Source organism: Ustilaginoidea virens, chromosome 3 (genome assembly GCF_000687475.1).
Source record: "Ustilaginoidea virens chromosome 3, complete sequence".
Lineage (NCBI taxonomy): Eukaryota > Fungi > Ascomycota > Sordariomycetes > Hypocreales > Clavicipitaceae > Ustilaginoidea > Ustilaginoidea virens.
This window is the reverse complement of record NC_057318.1, coordinates 3844788-3869057: the sequence shown is the minus strand read 5'-3', so window position 1 is coordinate 3869057 and position 24270 is coordinate 3844788. Positions and strand designations below refer to the sequence as shown.

The window sequence follows — 24270 nt, the reverse complement described above, 5'->3', positions numbered from 1 at the left end:
TCAATCCTGGGCCGCCTGCCTCGTATCAAGTTCTCTGCATTTTTGCCTTGCCCTCCATTACGCTCCTCCTCCCGACCCTACGCCCCTTTTTTTCCCCTACCTACCGCACCCCCTTTGCTCCTTGCCGCTTTGCTTGGAACCGTGATAACGACGCGCATTCGATTGTGCGCCAAAGCCGGCTCGACGGCCCCGTCACTCCCTATCCCTTGCCGCCCCCGGTCGACGTGCCGTATACCGTCTGCCATCCTGGGAGTCGACATCCGGCCTCGCGACGAGCGAACGAAAGGATTCGCGTCGAGTCGAGTCGAGTCGAGTCGAGCAAAATCGAATCGGAGCGGTTTCCTACGCCCTTACTCCACCTCAAACACACGAGACCTAGGCTCCATGGCTCGCCCCATGGGGTCAGTCCGTCTTAAGAAGGCGAATCCGTGCACTCTCATTCTCGGCGCTGTTCTTTGCATCTTCATCCTGTTCTTCCTCGTCTCTCCGTCCAGTTCCGGCGCCTCGACTCGGCTGTCGTCCGTCACGGCTCAGCATCACCTGTCGCCTCCAACGTCTCCGTACAAGAAGTCGAGCTCCAAGTCGGGCCTGCAGACGGGTCCGCCTCCCGTTGTCCGCTATAACCTCAACAATGTCACCGTCACAGCCAGGCCCATCGAGAACCGGGAACACGTACTCATCCTGACGCCCATGGCGCGCTTCTACCCGGAATACTGGGAGAACCTCTTGCGTCTCAGCTACCCCCACGAGCTCATCACGCTCGGCTTCATCCTCCCCAAGACCAAGGAGGGCAACGCGGCCACGGCTGCGCTGCAGCAGCAGATTCAAAGGACGCAAAAGCGCGGCCCGGAAAACGATCGATTCAAGAGCATCATCATTCTGCGCCAGGACTTTGAGCCGGCGATTGCGTCGCAGGAAGAGAGCGAGCGTCACAAAATGTCCAACCAAAAGGCCCGGCGGGCCGCCATGGCCAAGGCTCGCAACTCGCTGCTCTTCACCACCCTCGGCCCCGCGACGTCGTGGGTGCTCTGGCTGGACTCGGACATTGTCGAAACCCCGCCCACCTTGATACAGGATCTGGCGGCGCACGACAAGGACGTCATCGTGCCAAACTGCTTCCAGCGATTCTACAACGAGGAGAAGAAGAAGGAGGACGAGCGTGCGTACGACTTCAACAGCTGGCAGGACAGCGATGTCGCCATGCAGATGGCGTCCAAAATGGGGCCCGACGAAATTCTGCTGGAAGGCTACCACGAGATGCCCACCTACCGCACCCTGATGGCCTACATGGCGACCGACGGCGGCGACCAGAATCTTACGGTACCCCTGGACGGTGTCGGCGGCACCGCGTTGCTGGTCAAGGCCGACGTTCACCGCGACGGCGCCATGTTTCCGCCGTTTGCCTTTTACCACCTCATCGAGACGGAAGGCTTTGCCAAAATGGCCAAGAGATTAGGATGGCAGCCCTACGGCCTTCCCAACTACAGGGTGAGAGCTGCTCCCTCGGAAAAAAAAAACGTCGTGATTTTTTTATTTATTTTTTTTTCTTTTTAAAATTGGATACCTCGAGGCTGACTCACGGATGACCCAGGTCTATCATTTCAACGAATAATAGAAAAGATGAACGAGAAGAAGGGACATGAAAAGTTTTCTGCCATGGCGCTGGGGAAGAGCGTTTGGGGGTGGGGGGAGATTAATCCGTGGGCTCTCGGCTTCTTTCCTCATCACTCTTCTGGCTCGCATCGCTGGCCCGTGTCGGGAATTCGCGCCTCGAACCAGGAAGGCAAATGGCAAACGGCAAACGATGGATCGATCGACGAGGGCCATGGAAGCAGAGGCTGCGGGATTTGCCGAAGCACTCCATTCCGAGGGTGACGGCTTTGTTTAATTTTTGTTTTGCTTTAATGTTGCCCCCCCTCCCCCCCCCCCTTTTTTTTTTTTTTCATCAGTCAGGTTGGCAGAATGACACGGCGTTTCTCGTAGCATCCATCAGCGTCATTGCTGAGGAGGGTCTCGGTCAAGGAGGGAAAAGAAAAGAAGCAGTTGGAGGGACAACCTGGATGCAGAGGCAGCAGGACTTTGTGTACGCGCGCGCTTTGGAACATTGTGGATGGTTACATACAACGCGCAAGGGATGGCCTGATGACCGTGTCTACGCGCCCATGGACCAGGGCTGACTCCCGGCGGTGACACACCTGGCCAACTTGCCGACTCCATCACGGTTCGTCTGCCCGGAGCGCCCATCACATCTGATCTGCTGGATGACTCGTGCCCGATTCCACCTCTCCCATCGTGCCTCGCGTCTCCGCGTCCATCAAGCCTGTCGACTGCAACGGTCGAGGGAAAATCCTCCCCCAACAAGGGCCTGTAGCAAAGCCCATCTTCCGGGCACGAGGGCCAACCCGCCCTCGCCAGTCTTGGGCCTGCAGACGAGACGGCGCGCTCGTATCCCACTCGGCCCCACGGTCGGTCATGCGACAAGACGCAAAACCACCCACGCCCGCAGCCCGACAAACCTGCCGGACGGGGGGAAAACCCTCAAGGCCCATCGTACCTCCCGCCGTCGGCGCACCAGCACTCCACCAGCCTCCTGGAGCCGACGACGTCCCCCCCCCTCAGCAGCGCCGCCGCGTCCACGTTGAGCGGGCTGTCCGGCTCCGGACACCCCAGGAGCACGCGCACCGCCCGCAGGCACTCCAGCACGCTGTAGGCCGGCGTCCACGCCTCCTTCAGCAGGTCCAGGCATATCTCGCCGGTGTGCAGCGCGATGTTGGGGTGCACGACGGGCGTGACGAACCGCACCCCCGGCGGCTGCAGCGGGTACGCGGCGGGGATGGAGACGGCGACGAGCCACCGGCCGCCTGTGGTGTTTTTTTTTTTTTCCCTCCGCCGCGGGGACGGGGGGGGGGGGGGGAAGGGCGCGTCAGCAAAAGCGTCGTGCGTTCGGAAACGGGGGAAAAAGGGGGAAGCCCCGTACCGTCGTAGCCGGATCCCACGCCGCGTCCGTTGATGACGGCCTCCCACTCCAGCAGGTTGTCTTCGCGGACGGGGCCGAGGCGCTCGATGCCCGGCTCGTCGTGCTGGTCCCGGCGCCAGGCGTCGAGCTCCTTGATGAGGCGCTTGGTGGCGGAGGCGCTGGAGCGGGTTGGCCACGCGCGAGACATGGCTTCCGGGCGGCTCTGCAGAGCGGGAGGTTCGATCGGTCGGTCGGTCGCAAGGCGTAGCAAGGCGGGCAAACGGCCTCGGGAGGAAAGAGGGCTCGACGGTGCCAAAAAAAAAAAAAAAAAAAAAAAAAAAAAAAAAAAAAAAAAGAAAGAAAGAAAGAAAGAAATTCGATGGGATGCCGGGGGCCTGTGATGCAACGCACCAGACCCTTTCTGTTTGGCGCGGGGAATCCTTCTGCTCCGGCTGGCCCGTTGGCTGCCGGGGGGGCCGGATCTTGTGGGCTTGCGCGTTTCTAGTTTCTGGTTTCTGGTTACTTTACTTGCTGGCGGCAAGGCTTCGATTCCAACGGTGCCCAACTTGCAGACACCGACCGGTCTTTGCAGCAGGAAGCGTCGCTGGTGGTCCCGACTACGGAGGACGGAAGTATGCACGGAGTACGGTTCGGCTATTGGCTGGTGTCTGGTGGGGCCAGGCGCGGGTTGCCGAGTAGCGCAGTTAGGTGCAGCAGGTGCAGTAGGTACAGGGTACGGGGTACGGGGTACGGGGTACTCCGTAGAGGGATGGCATTGAGCTGGTGGGGCTGTAACACCGAGGTTCATTGGGCAGTTTAGTTTTGACTCTGGCCGAGGAACTACTTCTGATAATGCCCTAGGACTCCTACTTCCGTGGGCCAATTCCAGAGCTCTAGGCTATAGGGGCTGTTGCCAACTAGGAGCTAGCAGGATTTTCCAAAAGGTCAACGGTGGCGAATAAAGGGTTAGTAGAAATGCCAGTAGGGGTAGAGTATTGATATAGGGTAGCTATTATCTATGGGCAGGAATTACATAACAGACGTGGTCAATTGTACGGAGTAGACAGGACGGTTTCCGCCCGACTACCACTGGCGCGTGTTTCCCTCCTTAATCGGCAAAGGACGAGATAGTAGTTAGCTTAGGCCGGCTACCAGATGCAATCAATCATCATCATCATTCAGCAAGGCCACCATACGAGAAAACCATCATGTATTGCAAGTTGCCATCTCACCGGCACGCGATAGAGTATGCACACAGACACTGCACCAAGCACCGCACCGCACGCACCGCACCGCACCATCACCTCTTCTTCTTCTTCGCCCCCGCCTGCTTTCCCTTGACCGGAGACGACGACTTCTTCTTGCCCTTGCCGCGCTCGGGCGACTCCTCCACTATGATTGTCTGCTTTCGCCCTCGGCCTCGACCCCTCGCCTTGCTTTCAGGCTCCCGAATCTGCGCCCCGCTCCCGCTCCCGCCCCCGTGCTCGTCGCTGGCGCTCCCCTCGCTCGCCAGGCTCTGCTCCTCGCTCGTCTCGTCGCCGTAGCTGGTTCGCCTGGATCCGTGGCGGCTCCTAGCTGCAGCAGGGGCCGCCGTTCCTCGACGATGCTCGTACAGCACCTCGTAAGGGCCTGAGCCTGAAGAAGCGTGCTGCCCGGAGGCGGCCGCAGCGCCAGCCGAGTGCGGCGCGCGCGGACCCGCGGTCTGGAACTGGAACGGATCGGCCTGGAAACGGCTGCCAAGTGCCGAGGAGCCCTCTTCTCGGAGAGGATCCCTCGACGGCCGAGGCGAGTTGGCAGCCCACGATCGCGACAGGTATTCGTAATCGTCGAGAGCACGCCGCGACGACGACGACGACGACGACGCCGTCGTCCCGGCCCTGGACCGTGTGCGATATACAGAGGGAGGCGGAAAATACCCCATGGGCGGATAGCCCTGTCCATCGCGGCCATCAGGCGGCAGCTCACCATCCGTTGTCACCTGCCGAGGCGAGGCATCTTGCCTCGACGGCAGTTCCGAGGATGAAGGCCGCAACGGCTTCTTCTTGTGAGAGACCCCCGCGAGCTGTGCGAGCGGCACCGCCATTCGCTGCTCCTTTGTCCTTTTCTTCTTCTCGCTCCCGCTCCCCGAATGGCGCTTCTTTTTTCGTCTCGCCTGCTCTTCCTCCTCGTCCTTGCGAGCTTGATAACGAGCCAAGGCCTCGATTTCCTGCTTGCTGAGGTGCACATTCGAGTCACCCATGGCCTGCGCCTCGCTAATGCGCTGGAAAGCCGACTGCAGCAGCAGCACCTCCTCCCTTTCCCTCGGGCCGAGATGAAACATGTGCAGATAATTGCCGCCGCCGCCGCCGCCGCCGCCGCCGTAATCGTCGTCGTTGTCTTCCTTTTCTTCTTCTCTGTCGTCGTCGTCGTCGTCGCCCTCCTCGCTGTTAGTTGCGTTCGAGGTGGAATCCCCGTGCTCGTTCCTCGAGTCACGGTAATGCCCGCGGCCGTCGCCCGAGTATGTGTCTGCAAAATGTCCAAAATCGCGCATCAACCGCGTGCTGCGCCGCGTCACCGATCCAGCGCCCTGTGCATCCGACTCCTCACCCTCCGTATCCAATTCCTGTACCCTGGCCTCACCGCCGTGCCAGGAACCGTAGTGCGCAGCGTCCCCACCATCCATCTTCCTCCGCCCGCGCCTCGATGGTCTTCCCCATTGGGGCGCAAATTTGGGAGCTCGCGGCCGACCACCTAGACCGCCTCCCCTGAAAAAGCCTCATCGATCGGTTTGTCCATGAAGGAAGCGTGGCCGAGAATGGTGACGCCAGAGGCGCCAATCAGCCAGAGCAGCGTCGAGAAGGGCGAGGCAATCAGACCCAAGGGTATGGCGACGATGAGCAGGCCAGTGTAGAGCTGCGACGACGTGGCGCGAAATGTGCCAATCTCGAGATCGCGCCCGTCGAGGCGGCCAATGAACCACATGCCAGCAACAACGAGAGTGATGTCAAACAGCAGCAGCCAGTTTGTGAGAAGGGCATACAGACTCAGCATGGCGAAGACGACGGCATAATTGCTGGAGAAGTGGCTCAGGTTGTAGTTGACGCGCGATTGCATTTCGCCGAAGTTGGCAGGCTTGGAGAGACGCTTGAAGTCGAAGAAGTCGGAAAGGGGCCGCAAGTTGGAAAACCGGCCGCTCAGGGGTCCAGAGCTGAAGCCGGAGAAGCGGTCCCCAAGGTTGAAGCGAGACGTCAGAGCGTCGAGAGGAATCTGGATGCGAGCCATTTGTGACGGATGTTCTTTCTCTTCTTTTCTTTTTTTCTCGGCGTGTGTGGCGATGTGCGTTCAAGGAGCGAAAGGAGAGCAATGGTGTAAAGCTGCGTTGAAAAGCGAGCAAGAATTACTATGTTGATGTCGGTAAGAGTGCGCGCGAGAGTCGCGTCAGGTTATTGAAGAAGAGAAATGGGCCCAGGGTTAGGGAATAAAGCAGGCTGCGGATGCTTTGCCGTCGCTATTTGAAACCCATATTAGCCACAAGCTCCCAAACACCTGGGTTTTCTCTGGCCGTTCGCGTACGAAGAGGACAAGTTGTCCCGACGCATAAGCCACAGGGCCAGCCAAGTGGGGGTAGGTAGGGAAACATTCAAAGCGCGAACGACGGATTGCATCCAAGGGGCGTCGGCAAGTTTATTGGGAGAGCCAGGGACGCGCGGAATCAGGGCAAGTGCTGAGAGCTGACGAGGCGGCGAGTCGAGAACAAACTGTACATACTGTACATACCTAAATACCAAAGGACCAAGGGACTCCAAAAAGACTCCCTCCCTCCAGGTGGATGGAAGCCGAGCCGTAGAGCAAGCCAGTGTCTAGCCCCGGGGACGTGCATGTGCAAAAGCAAAAGATTGCTGATGAAACCGTCGTTTGGCAAGAGGCAAGTGAAAAGCCCGGTTTCTTGCCACTCAACCGTGCGAACAGGAGCGATTAGTACTCGGTGCTCCGTAAGAAGTACCCGAGGGAGTATCCGTCTGGTACTCCCCGTAGACAGGAGGTACCAGCCAGTGCCTCAGGCTCCGAGGGGGTTAGAGCAGGAGCAGGAGCAGGAGCAGGAGCAGGGGCCAGGCTCAAGCTGGTGGAAGCCGCAAATGCCCCAGGCCCCCCCTTGTGGCGTCTCGACTCTCAGCTCCCGTTTGCGGCAGGACGACGCCCCAGCTCACTATTTCCAGCAGTCGTCGCAATGGGGGATTCTTGAATGAGTTCAAGCATGGGAGAAGAAAAACTTGCGTCCTCCTTGGATGCGCGCGGAACCTTCATGTTGTTAAAAGGGCGTTGGCCGCGTCATGAGCCTCGGGCCTTTCCAGTGCTTTGCCGCCCTCCCAATGTGCCCCGTGCTCGGCAGAGTAGCAGACATGTCTGGTACCTGATGTCTGGTACTTTTACAAAGGCCCAGTTGACAACACACCAGGCCCCCCCAGCTTAGCTCTTTCCAGCCCTCCACCAAGTAAATCGGGACCTGTGTGCTCCGAAATACATACGATGCGGCACGTATCAATGGCGTTTCTGCTCTCCTGGCCAGGTTCTCTCTCTTTTTTTTTTTTTTTTTTTTTTTATATCCCAGGTATTTGGGCTGCCTCATCCCGAGTGTCCCGTTGTCCGTTGTCCGTTGGCCGGTGTCCACTGGTCTGTTCCAGCTGGAGGCAGCCGTTGGTGCATAGCTCCAATAGCTCCTGCTGCTATGGTCTGGTAACTCGTGCTGGCTATAGTCTGGTGGCCCCAGCCCCAACAGCCCCAGGCCTGCCTCTGATTCCTCGTTCCCGATTGACACGGACTTTCCCGCAACGGACCAAGGAACAAGTAATGCAGCAGAGTCTGCGAACCAGCCTTCTTCTTCCTTTCCTTTCCTTTCCGTTTCTTTTGCTTCTTTCTTCTTCCTTCTTGGCGCCCTGCAATGCATGGGCATGTTCCCTCCAGCCAGCACGCACCTACTACAGCATCCAAAACATCCACCCCACCCACCCAGCAGCATTCATCATCACCCAAACCCGTCAATCACGCCTTGCCGACCCATCCATCCATCCATGCTCGACGCACGCCCTGCAGCCTCCAGCGTCAAGCGATCGATCTGTCGTCAATCGCTGCCTGGATCGTCATCCTATCCCAGGCGCTTGGTGCCCGAGCCAATCTGCCCACCCCGTGTCCCAACGCAACGAGTGACTCCCATCGTGCCATCTGCCGAGTTCCCACAGCACCACGTATCCTACATAACCTGCTTCTGCTCTCGAGTTTTCAGCTGCCACGTAGGTACATGGATGGAGCCCGACCGACTCGGCCATGGCCCAAAGTCGGGCGTCTGCGGCCGAGCCGACGTGACGTGCAACGCATGCTGCTTCCCCTCCCGACCAGCAGAGACATTGTCGAGCCGTACGTCGTCGCTTGTCCGACATGCAGATGCCGCGCTTGCTGCAGCTCGCCGGTGCTGTGCTCGTTTCATCCCGCCTGCCTGGTCTGACCGTGGCTCTTACTCTTCCCACCTTGGGCGTACAATATAATATATGCCTTTGACGCGGCTGGGCTGCTGCACGATCAAATTCCTTCCACCTGCCCGTGACGCTCATTGTCCGGCTCGAAATGGGGCAGAACTGCAGGTGGTGATGAAATGACTCACATGCTTTGCTCTAAAAAGTAATAATGATAAATAAATGAATGAATGAATGAATAAATGAATAAAAAAAACTCACAAAACGTGGACGGGTATATGAAAAACGGGCAACGACAATGACAACAGTTCAACCACAGCGCCGGCTACCCAGCTTCAGGCGGCAAAAAAAAGGGAAAAAAAAAAGAGACCGCAAAAGTTACAGCAACGGCCCAAGGATTAGGCAGCATCCCCCTCCATGCAACAAAAAACCCCTACACTTCAAAGAAATAGTCCTCGTCCAGTCCCGCGCGGCTGGGCACCGCTCCCGCGCCCGCCGGGGGTCCCGCAAACGCCGCGTCCAGCCTCACATTGAGCAACCGCATCTTCAGCCCGTAGTCGATGATCAGGTTGATCAGCTTGCTCGTCTCCGCCGTGATTGGCGCCTGGTTGAGCAGCATGAGCAGGCCGTCCAGCCACTCGGACGCCAGGCTGGGGCTCACTGGCCTCAGCGACAGCACCGGGTACTCTTCCGTCCCTCCCTGCTCCTTCATCTCGGCCGCGTATATGGTAATCTTGGTCGTCGTCTTCTTGGCCTGGCCTGCAGACCCGCTGGCGTCGCTCTTGGTGTCGTCCGCCGCGGACACGTTGGAGCCTACCGAGCTCACGGAGCCCAAGTCAATCTTGTTGGTCAACACGTCCAAACCCGGGTCCTGGGCCATCTGGTGCTCAAAGTCGGCATAATGCAGGTAGCGTCGGTTGTAGGACAGCCTGGCAAACCGCCATGGGCGTGTAGTAGCAGCAGCAGCAGTAGCAGCAGCAGCAGCAGCAGCAGCAGTAGCAGTAGCAGCAGCAGCAGCAGCTTGCCCGTTGTGTGCTTGCCCACTGTGAGCTTGGTCCGTCTTTCGCGACGACGCGGGCTTGTAGAACCAGGATCCTTGGAGCATGCACCGAACCCGCTGCTCCTTGACAAACTGCAGGGCTTCTTGCTTAAGTGTCTCCCGCACCTGGTACAGGTACTGGCCCCAAGCATCGTCAAACGACCTGTCCAACAAGTCCGTTTGCAGTCTTCGGAGCTGGGTAATGTCCACCTCTAGCATCTCGTCCTCGGCCTCGGAAATGTCCTTTGCGCGAGTGGCTCGGCCGACAACCTGCCCGACCAGGATTCGCACGAGCTCCGCTACCTTGTCAAAGTCGGCCAACTCGGCGCTTGTTGCCTTCCACAGGCGGAAAAAGGCCAGCAGGGCGGCCGAGTGCAAGCGGGACCACTCAAGCAGCAACGGGCGGAACAGCCTGTCGTGGTCTTTGGCCTCCAAGCCTTGGTATCCCTTGCTGTCCTCGACATCAACTCTGTCCACCTCGAAATGCTCGTACAGAATCACGGTCACGGCCAAGCTCGCTCTTGCAACAGGACAAGTTTTTTCGAGCGGTCTGACGGTCTGCTCGAGCAGAAGCTTCTGGAAGCCGTCTCCATGTCTTGCGACGTAGTCTGCCAGGTCCATGACGCCGAGATATCCAGTGGCTTCAAACTCTTGCGCGGGGCTCTCCGTCTCGAAACCTAGCCTCCTCCACTTGTTGGGACTGCGTTTCCGATCGTCCCTGTTGCTGGCTTCCGTAGAGTCGTCATCATCCTCGGAATGCCCGTTGACGCCGCCTCCGTGTATGCCTTTTAGTGCGCGCCTGTGTTCCCGCCGGCTCGGGTCGACCTCTACCTCTCGCCACTTTCTCAGCAGCATCTTGGTCAGCGTTTGAAACTCCAGCACGGGATATGCCAGGTCCTGTATGGCGGAGCTCTGCATGAGCCGGTAGACAGCCTTGACCAAGCCCAGGTCTTGGAGGCGCTTGACGAGCTTGGCCCAGTCTTCCCCGCCGTCGCTGCTGTCGCTCCTGCCGGAGCACGTCTCACTGTGCAAGATGGAATCGCGAATGAGAGCATTGACGAGCATGAGGGCGTTTGCGCAGAGAGCGTGGTCGGCGCTCTGCAGCTGCTGGACCACCAGCTCGAAGAACTGCGGGTAGACAGCGACGGCAGGCTTGAGAGCGCGAAAGCCAAAGGATGCCGCTGCTGGATTCGCTGGTCCGGCCGGGCTGGTCGGTTGGTCCGACCGAGAGCGGCTGACCAGAGCAACGAGGATGGACATGGCTCCACGGAGGATATTAACCAGTGGGTTGATGACGACGAGTTCCACGATGCGTTCGACAAAAGCGCTTGCCGAGGGCCCCTGGAAGATGTCCCAGCCCATGTCGACTTCGAGGAGGCGCGTCAGGCTCTGCAGCGAGTAGGCAAGCGTGTTGCCGCCGGATTCCATGATCAACCCGCGCAGGACGACGAGACCCCCGGACGAGATGAAGACGTCAGCAAAGGAAGGGTCGTTGATGGACGTCTGAAGCTTGAACACGGCCATTTTCCTCGCGGCGTCTTCGTCGCTGGCCAGCCGCGCAAGAAGCGCGGGGATGTCTCCTTGGTCCATCGCGACGGCGTTTGGGTGGTGGGTAGGGCCCGGAACCCAGGTGTCAACGTGTCTCGTCGTCCGACGTAGGGCCGTGGTGGTGAGAGGATTGGCGGTATTCTTTGCTAAAGCATGGTTCTCGCTCGCTCTGGGGAGACGTCAGACGAGGCCAAGGCAGCTGGCTGATCTTGACGGGTTGCTCCAGACGCAGCTGTGCTTCTCTTTCCAAGAAACAAAACCCAGCCCCCCCCAAAAAAAAAAATAAGAAAGTGAACAAAAAAAAAAAAAAGCAGTCAATGCGCTCAAGCATCCAGCTATGTCGACTCCGAACAAGACTGGAACGAGTCAATGACTTCTCAACAAACTTGCTTGGTAAGGGGGAGGAGGCGGCGGGCGGTTGTTCCTGATGGCTTGGCCAGTTAGGCACATGCAAGGAGCCTTGGGCCCCCGCCGGCGCCGCCGCATTGACGGCTGGCCAGCTGCTTGCCGCTCCATGTGGTTGGTGCTCACAGCATCTGCCTGCAGCCGGCCTCCCTGTCAAGCCCCAGTGCCTCTGAAAAATAGTGGATGTCATTTTCTCGACTCGGCCTGGACGGCTGATTCCAGTGACGGGGTTCCATTCGTTTTCGATTTTGGATGGCTCCAATATTCGCCAACAGGTAGTGCATAGCCTGTCCCTAGGCCGGCTTGGCGCGGGTCGTCGCCACTGGGCGCCAAATAGAGTTTATGCATGGCGCGTTGGTTTGCTGCGTGCAGGTACCAGGGTTACTTGAGGTCTGGTACGGAGTACTCTGTACCTCTTAGAATTTCCATCGTCTTGCTGTTGCGACGCCACACAAAGTGCGGCTTCATACTCCCTACACGTATCCTGCACATCAGCAGCCACGGAAACCCCCCAGACCCTATTACAAATCAGCCACACACGTGACCCGCCTCCCGCGCCGCGCCTCCCCAACTCTTCTTCAACTCCAATCCAACATCGCCGCCCCCAGCTCACCCTCGCGCTCGCATATCGTGCCCTTCCAACACCCCGCTGCTGCCCGCTTGCTCCAACCCAAGATGGCCAACTTCCTAGCATCCATCTTCGGCACCGAGCTCGACAAGGTCAACTGCTCCTTCTACTTTGTAAGTCCGCTTCTGCGCCAGCAAATCCCACGCAAACTCGCCCCCCCCCCCCCCCCCCCCCCTCCCCGCGCCGTCCGCCGCTGCTGACCCGCCCTCTCCCCCCCCCCAGAAAATCGGCGCCTGCCGCCACGGCGACCGCTGCTCCCGCAAGCACGTCAAGCCCTCGTACTCGCAGACGATCCTCATGCCGAACCTGTACCAGAACCCGGTGTACGACCCCAAGAACCGCATGAACCCGTCCCAGCTGCAGAACCACTTCGACGCCTTCTACGAGGATATCTGGTGCGAGCTGTGCAAGTACGGCGAGCTGGAGGAGCTTGTCGTGTGCGACAACAACAACGACCGTACGTGTGTTTTCCCCCTCCCCTCCCCGCTCCCTTGGTGAAGAACAAAAGAGGAGAGAAAGAAACGCAGAGTGGGCTTCCACGCGGGTCGCGTCGAGCATGTGCTGATGTTTTTTTCTGCTTGGGATATTTTCCTGGGTGGTTCCCGCGGCCAAGATCTCATCGGAAACGTGTACGCGCGGTTCAAGTACGAGGAGTCGGCGCAGCTGGCCTGCGATGAGCTGAACTCGCGCTGGTACGCTGGCCGCCCCATCTACTGCGAGCTCAGCCCCGTCACCGATTTCCGCGAGGCCTGCTGCCGCCTGAACTCGGGGGAAGGCTGCGTCCGCGGCGGCTTCTGCAACTTCATCCATCGCAAGAACCCTAGCGAGGAGCTGGACCGGGACTTGACCCTCAGCACCAAGAAGTGGCTGAGGTTGAGGGGCAGGGACGAACGAAGTCTGAGTCGGTCGCCGTCGCCGGAACCAAACAAGTAAAAGATGGGGAGGTGGGGGGCACGTCCCATGTATTCGATTCATCAGCTTGTACCCCCCTCCTTTCTCTGCATTCAGAACAAGATCAAGGACCGGGTCAGGACAAGTGTTTGGTCGCTCACGGCTTTATTGCCCTACACGCCAAGAGTAGAGGGACGGGGAGGCCTTGATGTGGGGGAGAGCCGCGGGTACTTGTAACATTCACAAAAACGGCGTTTTACCGGGGTCGGTTATATATGCAATGGTTATGGTTCTCGACTTCATTTTCATATCACGCTGGCGTCTCACATCTCAATATATACCTCCAGATATAAATGCATCCAACCGGAGATTCCCGTCCAAGAAGAATAAAGAAGAATATCCGCAAGGCCCCTTGACCCCCTCCCCTTGTCTCGTGCTGGCCTGTTGAAGCTCGTGGCTGTGGCTGGCTCGATCCGTCGTCAACTCTCACGCGGACGCCTGAGAAGGCCATGTGTGGTGTGCGGCGACAAAGATGGTGGAATCGCATGAGCCAACGACCAACTATGTAAATAGCCCATCCTCGTACCGGACTGCACCAGTCCGTCACCTTTTTTTTTTTATCCTTTCAGTTTATCGGCCACCCCAAGCAACGCCAAATCCATGTTTTTAAAAGAGAAAAAAAAATTGGAGTTTTTTCTCTCTCTTCATTCTTCAAACAAAGGCTGAGAAAAGTCCACCAGAATGTAAATACTTTAGGGCGTTTCCCCCCCGTGGTAGGAACTAGGAACGTCTTTTTTCTTCTCTCATTCGTCGCCAAAGTCGATCAGCGGTCCCTGAGCAGGTTTTCCGGTGGAGCTGAGCAAGCTCTCAATCTCATCGGGCTCTCGCTTGGTCGCATCTTGCACCGTGGCTAGCTTTCCGTCCATGCCAATAAGATGGCCTTCTTTTCTTGCCCCATCGTCCGTTTGGCTGGTTCCTTTCCTGGGCGGGATGGCGAGATCACCGTCCAACGTTTGCCCGTCGACAACGGGGTAAATGGAGAGCAACTGCCTCGTCTGTTCTTCGAGGGAAGCACGTGGATCGCTGTTCCCGCATTAGTACCGAGTTAGTACAAGGCCAAGGGGTGTGAGGCGACTCTCGTTGCTTACACTGTACTGTGAATGATCCACTCTAGATCGTCCCCAACGCCATCACTGGACTTGACGCGCCGGAATAGTCGAGGATGCCATTCTACGCCATCTTGCGCTCTCTTGGCAGCTTCTTCTCTCTGCCGGTCTTCAATCCTGGTCTTCTCCTGGGTGGCTAGCTCGTGGTTTCTCTCCTTGACGGCCTTGGCGGTGGATAGCCACAACTTCTGAGATTCACGCTCCTCCTGCTCGGCCAACGGCCGGACTTTGGGGGGACTCGGCTTGGAGGTGGTGGCGTTGAAGAACATGTCTTTGTGGCCGGTCTAGTCGCATGGTCAGGCCACAACGTGCTACGCGCTTCGAGGGGGGCAAGATGCTCGCTCACCTTTACATCCTTGATAAACATGTCGTCGCTCCAAAGACCCGACAGCTCGTATAGAACCTCGCCAGTGCTCTCGATCTTGATTACTCCTCCGATGGCATTGTATGTCCCGCTCACCCAGCCCTTGGTTTTAAACTCAATGTCGGCAGTCAAGTCTAGCTCGGGGCATCGAACTACGCTGTGATCGCCCAACTCGTACTTCATTTTCCCAAATAGGAGTCCTCGAGCATACATGTTGGGTTGTGTCAAGATGCTGCAATCCCTTTTCGTCAGTAGGCAGGCGGGGGCCTTTGTTTGTGAAACTCACTATTGTTCACCCGTATCCCTGTTCTGGCCTCGGTTCAGAAAGGCCAGGTAAGCGACACCCTCCATGAGGCTGGCTGCCGAGTTGCCGAGGAACCTGCTTCTTGGCTTTAATGTACCGTCAATCCGGATGTGGTAGTGTGGAGCCATGTAGAAGTAGCTCGACTTGGGAGGGTGATGGGACGTCTGTTCCGAGATGTAGTAGGCTCTCTTGTTGACGTCGAGGTCCCAATAGCAGGTGAAGATTTCACCAAGAATGGGATTTAACGGCTTCTTGACACCTCTGCTGAGCCCGATTAGCGAAACTGTTGCTCTCCGAATCGTCGAGTGGCAGCGGGGGGGATTAACTGACGGAGGTCGGATATGCCATCCGCTAAGGTAGAACTTGACGACGGAAACGAAGCGTTGGACGGGGTCGTCAATATTGGGGACGTCGAGGAGCATCTCTGGATGACACATGAAGCTAGAGAGGTTCGTCAGCGACAAACCGAGTACAGGCAAAAAAACCACGCCGGGGGAAAAGGATTGTTTTGTCCTTTCGGCAGGGGACCCAAGAGCAAAAAGTTCGGAGTTTGGTCGACGTACTTTGTTATCCTCTCCAGCATGCTTCGAGGTTCGAGAATAAAGGTTGGTAGCACGACTCGACTGAGGTCGGCACCCGGCCGCAGCTGGGAGATGATGTGGGAGAGGACTAGAGTTTTGCGCGAAACGCTCGTGAGCCACACTGTCTGGCATTATTGCATCATTCATCATTTCGGCCAGGGCGTCCTGGACTCTCGACTGTAGACGGAATGGCGGACGGTCCGGGGACGGTCGCAGGGTGAAATTCCGGATCCGAATGGAGGAGCAAACGGGAGCTTACCATTGCCCTGGTCAGGCTCCATGACCTGGGTGTCTTGATCAGACTCGCCGACACCTCTCCCCTCATCAGCGGAGGAATGGTTGCTGCCTTTGGGTTGCGCGAACCAGTTAGACATGGTGTTGACTCTGAGCGTAGCAAAAGGCAGGGGTTGGTTTTGAAAAAAAGTGGTGATTGAGCGCCAAGCGTCAGCGAAGAAGAGCTGGCGGGATTGAGACTGGAAAGATGAGCAGACCAGGCGATGCTGCTGCCAGGCTGCATCAAATGCGTACCAGACATCAATTGTATGTTGCGTTGCGCCAGCATCAGGACAGGGTCTGTCTGAGGGGGTGGAGAGCTGGAGAGCTGGAGCAGCTCAGCGGGGTGCACAGCGCACAGCGCACAGCGCACAGCGCACACCAGCTGCACCAGACACCAGCTGCACCAGACACCAGCTGCTGCCGGTGACCACATAACCAACGGGTCAACTAGGTCGTGCTGGCTGGTACCTACATGTACAGAGCAGGGTGCCTGGCGGTGCACTGGGGGCAGCTGGGGGCATGACGGAGGGGCAGGAGGGGCACCAGCGACAGCGGGGAAGGGCTGGGAACATGAACCAGACGGGTGCGAGAGCAATGAGGCACCTGGGAGGAGCATGACATGACCGAGGCACTTGACCTCTGGAAACCTGGCGCCGACTCCCGACTCCAGAGCCTCGGAATGGAAACCCCGTCCATACGTGCGCATCCGCATTCCAGACATGTTGCAACAAACGCAACAAGCGCCGGGGGGAAGGGGGGAAGAGGGAAGGGGAAGGGGAAGGGGAAGGGGAGGGGGGACGGGACTCGGGACATACTGGCAGCAGTAGAGGCACGACGCCGGCCGGGCACAGACACCAGGCCGCTCAAGCCGCTCAAGACCATGATGCCAAGTTTCTCCCTGCCGCAGCTTCAAGAGCTTCAAGAGCTTCGAGGGAGTCTGGTGCGCTTTGCATCCGACCTGGTCCGAGCCAGGACACGGGGGTTGTCGGCGACGGCGTCGGCAAAGGTCCAGTCAGCGGTCCAGTCAGCGGTCCAGTCAGCTATGTAGCTTAGGTACCTTAGGTAGGTAAGGTAGCTGGTCCAGTGGCTGCTTCCTTCGCTGTCCCCGTCGCGGTGTCGGCCGGTTCGATTCGGCGGGCTGTTGTCTGTCTGGGTCTGGTCAGATGGCAGGGATTTGCCAGCGGCGGGTTGCAGACAAAGGCAGTTGGCAGTTGGCAGTTGGCAGTTGGCAGTTGGCAGTTGACAGCGCAGTGGGCAACTCGCAGCTGTTGTTGTCGTGCTGGTGGGTGGCGACGGGACTCTTCAATGGCTCCAGCCGGTCAGGGAGAGAGGGGCCTTGGAGGACGTTGGGATGACGATGACGGCCCAAAAAAAAAAAAAAAACAGACATGAAATAAATCAGGAATAAAAAAAAAATAAAAAATAAAAAGCCGGGGATTTTTGCAGCCAGTTCCCAGGGGAGGGGGGGGGAGGGTTTCCAGGACTGCGGAAAGCCTCGCGTTCGACTCGTACAGGGCTCGGGGTCTTTTTCTTTTTTTTTCTTTTTTTTTCCCCCCCCTATTCTTTCCCCCCTTTCCCCGGCCTGGCTCGCTTTCAATTTGTTAGGTATCCTGTGCGCGCAGTGGTGCAGTGGTGCAGTGGTGCAAGTGCGTGGGACATGTGACGGCCTGGGTGGTTTGACCGCTGTCTGGTTGCCATTGACTGCTGCTTGCCCCCCCGCCTTCCGAGCATCCAAGTGAGCAGAGAGTAAGGTAAGCCGTCAGAGCGGGGGCGCTTGGGTTGTAGCGGCGGGGTGAGTGTGAGTGGCCAGCCGCAACGGTGAACCCGCTCGACACATGTCCACCAAGGTACGGAGTACATGTACCTTACCTATCCTATGCCGTTGTCGAGGGCGACATGGAGACAGTTACGTCATTTGATCCTCTGTGCGGCGGCGACCGAGTGCAGTCGGTCCACGAGACCCAGCCAAGCGGCAACGCTGAACAAGCCAAATTCCGCAGCCATGCCACAACAAAAAAAAGAGAAAAAAAAAAAACAAAGAAGCCGCACCAAGTGGAACCAAGCCAGCAAGCGGAGGGCAAAATCGGAAAGTTGCGAGCAGGATTTTTTTTCTCCCAAGCTTGCTATCAGCAACTGCTCTCTCACGGAGGCCAGTGTACAGCATCGCAGGGAAGGGTTTCCACCCGGCCCTCGGGTTTTCCTCCCCAGCTTTGCTTTTTGAGGTACCAGATAGGCCTATAGCAGCGTATAGCCCCTAGAATATCCAATACCTATTTATAGGGGTAGGCACCTATATATCTCTGCACTACGGAGCACGGAGTACGGAGTACACGGTACGCACAGACTTTGTGTGTCACGGGCAGAATCACAAACAGAACGCAACTCACTCCATCGTACGGACAAAGTAGCATTGCCTCACGCGGCACATCACGTGTTTCTTAGCCGAGATCCCCCCCCTCCATTCAATATTCAATATTCAACAACGTCACCCCGAGCCTCGCCCACTTGGCGGGGGTGGCGCCTAAATCCACAATCTGAGGGCCGACCCGACCGTCGCGACGGTCAGAGTTCATCCCCGTTCCGACGCAAACTTTCACCTTGGCAGCTAACCTTGGTTGATGCAAAGATGCCACAGCCCACGCCGGATCCATCGCCTCTTCGCCATCAGCAAGCCCGTGATGCTGGCCGTACACGCAGCCGCCAGCACACCCGCACCCGCTGCCGCACGCAACAGCTTCAAAGGGGCCCGCTCGAGTGAGACGCCGTCTTGAGAAACTTGTGTGTCTTGTACCGAGTACTCGCTTCTGCTTGCCTTTCCCTGTGGAGACAGAACCAGTCCTCGCTCATCATCTAATGCCATTCGTTTGCTATGCTAAGCCCTCGCCCGTTTCCCCAACCAGGCTGAAAATATACATGAATTTGTCTCCTCGAGACGAGTCAATAGTAAAATGCTTCGCCGCAACGCCTGGATGACCCGTACGCCCCCTGCTACAAACGCAACGACCGTGGAGACCGGGTTTTATGCCGTTCCCTAAAAGAGTCCTGCCACTGCCGCAGAGGTTAATCCTTCCATACCTGTTTGACAAAATGGAAAATGTTGTTTCGTGCTCCATCCTTCTATTGCGTGATTGGACATGGCCGAGCTTCGTCTGCTGCGGGACGTAAGCCACTCGGGACGCAGCCGTGCCACCATCCCGGATTGCTGTTCCTCGCAGCTTTTCAAAGCTTCTGCTTCTTCTTCATTGTCATCATCATCATCATCTTCTTCTTCTTCTTCTTCTTCTTCTTCTTTTGCGTGTGAATTTCCCACCTATCTAAGACGTGATGACAACTTTAATCCCTTGGCCGGTGCCGGAAGGCATTGGGCCAGCAGATCCCGATCTGGCCAATAACGTTAGTCAAAAGTTGCCCAAGTCCTTCCCGCTACGAAAATGGAAGCGCTCGGAGCTTACCGGTTTCCTTGTCAAACATGACCGTTATATCATCATGCTCGCCTGGCAGATCGGGAACATCCACGCACACAAACGCCACATCATCATAGCCGCCGTCCTTGTCTGCCGGCAGTCGGGGCAAGGGAAATTTCGCATCGACGAATCGGATTCCAGCCTTGCTCCCTTTCTGCAGGGCTTCGTAGACGTCCGTACCCTTGAGCACAAAGTTCATGCAGTGGCCATGTGCAAAGTCTTCGAAAAAGGCCAGCAGCTGGAGCTGCTTGTCCCTCAGCCGGATGACTTGTATCCTTGTCGAACCCGCTTCCCACTTCTTGTGTATGGGCACCACCATTCGCCGTCTCGCTATGGCAAACGTCGTCGCGACGGCATCGAATATCGTCTCAAAGCCAGTGAGGGCGAGCTGGAAGTCGTGGAGACCCTTCAAGTCGTGGAACTCGAATGTGCGAATGGTCTGGTTCGCTTTGAGCAGCTGCAACGCGTTGCCCAAGTCCGTGGCCAGCTCCCTGGGTACTTGCGCCTCTGACACGGACATGGTCACGTCTTGCTGTGGCTGGCGAAGAACTCTCAGTATCTTGTCATTCGACACCTCGAGGCGCACCCGTAGCTCGCCTGGGCCCACGTTGACTCTATCCGCAACGGTTCCGTGCTGGTGTTCAACCACCACCTTGAGCCTGTCTGCGAAAACTGTGGGCGGGGCGCCGCCCTCGGGGCTGAACTCATCGTTGATGACTCGCACAGCCTGCCACGGAAGTCGGCCAAAGGGTTCCAGGCCACTCGGTTCCCGAAGGCTCTGCGATACCAGGAACCACTTGAGGGGAGCATCGGCAAACACCTTCTCGGCACGGTTGAGTGCAATGCCGGCCAGGAGCGAGTGAAACCTCGCTCTTTCCATCTCGTCGTTGAAAACGAGCATCATCCGACCTCGCTGGTTGCCAGTCGCGCACTTGAGCGACAGCGCAGGCGCATCGGCCTCGGCTCTGAAAAGGCCGAACAGCACGGGAAGTGGCGGGGGGAAACTGTGCTGCAGGCCACTGATTGTTCTCGTTCTGGGACCCGTCACCACGGCGATCCGAAATCCGCAGTGCCAGGTCCGCTGTCCCGCTGGGCCGCTCTCCATGTGAACCTTCTCAAACAGCGCGACATCGCACTGCGGCACAGATCCCTTGGGAAACATGCGCGAGTGGGGGTCCGAATCGAGGTATTGGAACGACCGCAGACTGTTCCGGAACACCAAAGCTTCGTCGCTTCGGGGTTGCAGCATTCCTCTCGTCTTTGTTCCGAATTCATGCATGTTCCATAGCATCCTGTAGTCATCCTGGTTCAATTGAGCGACGAGCAAGAAACCTCGAGGCAAACACACCTCTACGCAGCAAGTTGTGTTGTACCACCGAACGTCTTCCAAAACCGGTCCTTCGTTTCTATTTTGCCCGACTGCCAGTTGCACGTGTCCGTTCTGGCTGGCGATGACGAAGGCGAGACCCGAGCTGTCCTGATGGCGAACGACGGAGAGGATGCAAGGGAGGAATATCCTTTGCGAATCACGTCCCTGCTCGGTCAGAAAAACATCCGCCACTGCGCGACCATAGCTGAAGGTCTCGGCAGTGTCGCCGAGAGGGAGGGCGTCGAGAAGCTGCAGTGCAGGCAGTGGATGTTGCGTGGCTGCCAAGGCGGAACCCCAGTTACCGGTCAAAAGGGCAACCATATCCTGGCTCAAGGCCGGATATTCCAGCCATATGGACTTGTCAATCGTCTGTGGTAGAAAAGGCTCTTCGGGAGGCAGGAACCCGTTTCGTTGCATGGATTGGGCCAGCTTTCGTAGGGAGGATAGGAGGCTTTGCGACACTGCGCTAATCTCTGCGCTGGGAGGTGATCTTTGGGCGCCCATGATTTCGGGGATAGCCTCTTGGCACAGCCAATAGCCTTTGGACAGGTTTGTGTACGCCTGCTGCCTGTCCAGTTGCTTCTGCATCTGGGGCTGCGTAGAGTTTGGCCAATTTCGTATCGCGAGCTCCAGGCCTATTCTTCCCTTCAGGAGCCACCACAAAGCGGCGCGGGCGCAATCTCTTGGTGCGCAAGCCGATAGCGGACGGACAGCCTCGGCGTGTAGTCGAAACAGCTCGAACAGATGCTTGGTTCCCGACAAAAAAGCGGCGAGTGCATCATCATCTCGGGCACCCTTGACCGCGTCATGGAGCCTCTCCGAAGCCGACTTGGCTGCCGTGGGATAAGCGGGACCTGGGGGACCGAGTTGAGAAGCTGCGCTGGATTGTCGGATCGGAAGACTCGTCTGGGAGGGGTTAGACGTCGGATAGGCAAAGGAGGAAAAGGAGGCTATTGATCCAGCAGGGCTGTACTCCAACGCAGGTTTCTTGGTCTGCGCCTCTGGTGACGGCGTACGTTCCCGTGACGAATCGGATGAAACATCGTAGGATGCTGGAGGTTGAACACCACCCCCCCAATCGGGCTGAGACGCCGCGTTGGCCGTTCTGGCGGCGTGCGCAAACGCTTGGGCCTCGGCCTCGCGCATCTCTGCCTGGTGTATTTCTATGAAGGATCTTCTTCTCTCATCACGCCTCCCAGGCGTGTCGAGAAACATTGGCGAGGCGGTTGCCCCCGGAACCACAGTCTTGCCGCTGCGCTGCTCCCCTCTGCCAGGTAGCCCGTGAGACGCCATTGGGCCCGCGTCGAGTTCGTAGGTAGACGAGCACCCGGTTTGCGATCGTGCAAGCGACTTGGGCTGGAAGTCATTGACCTCGGACTCGGGGCCAACAGGAAGTCCAGACGACGACCCAAGGGATGGATCCGATGGACAAGGATGAGCAAGCGCCATTGCGTTTGACGACCAAGACGTGCGGTGTGGATGGGCCGGCGGCGGGTGTTGCTGCCTAGCTCTCTTGTTCTTGCCGACTTGAGTGACTGGCATGTCAGAATCGTCGCCTCCCTCGCCGATGATGTCTGGATATGAATCAGCGAAGCGGACAACCATTCCCTTCCTGTTTGGTCTGGGACTTGTCCTCGGCGGCCTCGGCTCTATCTTGCCCGGGGCCAAGGGCCGGTTCTGCTGCGCCTGCTGGTTCACAGCCAAGGCTTGCGGATAGCGAGATATCGTGGTGTCGAGCTTGGCGAGCTTGGGAAGCAAAGACGGCGGAGGTGGCGGCGCATGGGTAACCTGCAGATGTGCGGCCGAGCCGTAGAGGAAGGCGTCCAAAGTAGCGGGAGTGTTGTCCAGTGTTTGCTTCTTCTCTTTGCCAAACAGCTTGCCCATGAAGCGCCCTCTCCTCGACGACCGACTGTCCTCGACGAAGACGGGCTCGTTCTCCATGGTGGGTGTTGGCGAGCGGAGAGGCGCACTGGCATGGGGACGTTTGTTGGTTCGCAGCAGTCTGGAGGGGAACGGAACTGCGCGTCCGCCCAGGGCCACAGGTATATGCCACGGCGGCTGCAGCAGCCCTCTGGTGAATTCCGTCTCGTATGGTTGAAGGAACCTGCACTGCGCTGCGCTGCACTGCACCGCGCTGCACGGAGCGAGTTTGAGGTTGGGAGAGCGGGTCTGCGAGTTTTCAAGCAGATACGAGGGGGGCACCACCAATACTCGGCGTGCGGATAGTTGAAGGTGTCTGGTCTGGTCTGGTAGGCTTGCAGCTGCGCGCGCGGGTGCAGACACGTCTGGTAAATACGTAAATACCGTACCCGTACTCCGTACCTTCCGTCTGGTGGATTCCGCACCTTCCGTCAATACATGCACCTTCCATGTGGGGGGGAGAAGGAATTATCGCGGAATGGCAGGCGCTAATGTGCGCTACTTATCGACGAGTCCGCACCGGGAGAGCTTGTAGTCGGACCCCGGAGCATGAAGAAGGCTTCCTGATGATGGATGGATTCTAATGCTTTTCTGCTTGGAGGATTTGGGCCCTTGGGGAGATTGCCATGGGCAGCCGAATACGGGGGGTCTGGGATGCCTGGTCGTATCAATCATGACCCCTGGGCCCCGAGTCAACCCCCCACAGGCGGTACGAGGTAGGGTACCCGTGCGGTAGGCCCTGCACCAGGCCCCTACCTTAGGAGGCACCTTAGGTACCTACCTAAGGTAGGTAGGTAGGTAGGTACGTCTAGGTACAGTACAGAGCAATGTCTGATGCTACGTACCTGGGTACGCAAGTTCTACGGAGCAAGGCCGGGGTGCGCCAAATTTGGCCCTGGGCCAGGCGCTTTAGCGGCCGCTCCAGCCCTGAAATCCTGGCACGAGGGATGCTGCATGTGCCAATTCACCTTGAGCGACGTGCTCGCTGTTATGTCCTGAACACCAGGGCCGGGCCAGCATCACGCTCTGTTTCCCTGCATCATCATGCCGCTTTGTCCGCTTTGGCAGCATTATGGCATTATTGGTTGATCGATTTCCCTCGGGCGGCATCAGGCTACTCCGTAGATAACACGAGACCAACAAGCCAGGCCTCTGCGGCAAGAAAAGAAAAGTTTCTTTGATGCCACGTCGCGGATTGACGGTGGCTTGGTTTCAGATGAGCCATTTGCCCTGCCCCTTGCCGTGAGCCAACCAGAACCAGACCAGACCAGACATCATCCGGAGGATTCGTCAGTGCGTGTGGCCAGATGCGCTGATTCCGCCGCGTCCCCGCCAAGTACTGTGTACTTGCACAATTTGGCCTGGCGCGTGCCTGTGGTAGCCTTTTTGGGTCTCGGCTCGCTACGAAATGCTAATCAGTGCCGCCAACAAGCAACATTGAAGCCCTGGCGGGCTGGCACCAGGACCTTTGTGAACCTTAAATTCGTGGATACGCACTGCGCAGTACGGGATTCCCCGTACGGTCTGGGGGAGTTCCCTGCCTCAGGTTAGGTCTGGTGACTAGTAAGTATCTAGTACCTAGTAGGTCCCTAGAAAGTAACCGGGCACCTGGACCCAGACTCCTTCAGGGCTCCTCTACGGGCACGGAACACCCAGGCCAGGAGCAACTAACCAACTACGGAGTACATACATTGCGTCAATCTCTGCTCTGTCTGGTCTTTGCTTGCTGCTGCTCAATCCCTCCAAATGCCGACAAGGTCGCAAAGCAGGCACCTGAACGCGCAAACATGAGCCCGGCATGTTGAGAATCCGTCCGTCCACAGCGGGCTGCTTCGTATTGGACACGGCCGACGGTGTCACGGGCTACGCGAGAGCGAGGCAAAACCTCCCAACCCCAAGGCACAACCCCAAA

The 24270-nt window shown here is 57.9% G+C and overlaps 8 protein-coding genes across 8 annotated transcripts; 2 read left to right on the top strand and 6 right to left on the bottom strand.

Moving 5' to 3' along the window:
- Positions 1–384: 384 nt before the first annotated feature.
- On the top strand, positions 385–1612 carry UV8b_03942 (uncharacterized protein; the record flags this gene model as incomplete). Its single annotated transcript, XM_043141440.1, has 2 exons — positions 385–1488; positions 1592–1612. The coding sequence occupies 2 exons, from the start codon at positions 385–387 to the stop codon at positions 1610–1612; spliced, it is 1125 nt and encodes a 374-aa protein (XP_042997374.1).
- Positions 1613–2538: 926 nt separating this feature from the next.
- Positions 2539–3164, bottom strand: UV8b_03941 (uncharacterized protein; the record flags this gene model as incomplete). The annotated part of the gene is made up of 2 exons (XM_043141439.1): positions 2539–2861; positions 2978–3164. The coding sequence occupies 2 exons, from the start codon at positions 3162–3164 to the stop codon at positions 2539–2541; spliced, it is 510 nt and encodes a 169-aa protein (XP_042997373.1).
- A 1092-nt stretch (positions 3165–4256) lies between these two features.
- On the bottom strand, positions 4257–5618 carry UV8b_03940 (uncharacterized protein; the record flags this gene model as incomplete). Its single annotated transcript, XM_043141438.1, has 1 exon — positions 4257–5618. One exon carries the CDS (start codon positions 5616–5618, stop codon positions 4257–4259), a length of 1362 nt encoding a protein of 453 aa, XP_042997372.1.
- A 68-nt stretch (positions 5619–5686) lies between these two features.
- Positions 5687–6217, bottom strand: UV8b_03939 (uncharacterized protein; the record flags this gene model as incomplete). The annotated part of the gene is made up of 1 exon (XM_043141437.1): positions 5687–6217. One exon carries the CDS (start codon positions 6215–6217, stop codon positions 5687–5689), a length of 531 nt encoding a protein of 176 aa, XP_042997371.1.
- Positions 6218–8836: 2619 nt separating this feature from the next.
- Positions 8837–11032, bottom strand: UV8b_03938 (uncharacterized protein; the record flags this gene model as incomplete). The annotated part of the gene is made up of 1 exon (XM_043141436.1): positions 8837–11032. The coding sequence occupies one exon, from the start codon at positions 11030–11032 to the stop codon at positions 8837–8839; it is 2196 nt and encodes a 731-aa protein (XP_042997370.1).
- A 1038-nt stretch (positions 11033–12070) lies between these two features.
- Positions 12071–12956, top strand: UV8b_03937 (uncharacterized protein; the record flags this gene model as incomplete). Its single annotated transcript, XM_043141435.1, has 3 exons — positions 12071–12136; positions 12246–12480; positions 12637–12956. 3 exons carry the CDS (start codon positions 12071–12073, stop codon positions 12954–12956), a joined length of 621 nt encoding a protein of 206 aa, XP_042997369.1.
- Positions 12957–13717: 761 nt separating this feature from the next.
- UV8b_03936 (uncharacterized protein) lies at positions 13718–15703 on the bottom strand (the record flags this gene model as incomplete). The annotated part of the gene is made up of 7 exons (XM_043141434.1): positions 13718–13997; positions 14063–14364; positions 14427–14676; positions 14731–15009; positions 15079–15189; positions 15312–15417; positions 15589–15703. The coding sequence occupies 7 exons, from the start codon at positions 15701–15703 to the stop codon at positions 13718–13720; spliced, it is 1443 nt and encodes a 480-aa protein (XP_042997368.1).
- Positions 15704–18915: 3212 nt separating this feature from the next.
- Positions 18916–22379, bottom strand: UV8b_03935 (uncharacterized protein; the record flags this gene model as incomplete). Its single annotated transcript, XM_043141433.1, has 2 exons — positions 18916–18986; positions 19058–22379. 2 exons carry the CDS (start codon positions 22377–22379, stop codon positions 18916–18918), a joined length of 3393 nt encoding a protein of 1130 aa, XP_042997367.1.
- Between the last annotated feature and the right edge of the window lie 1891 nt (positions 22380–24270).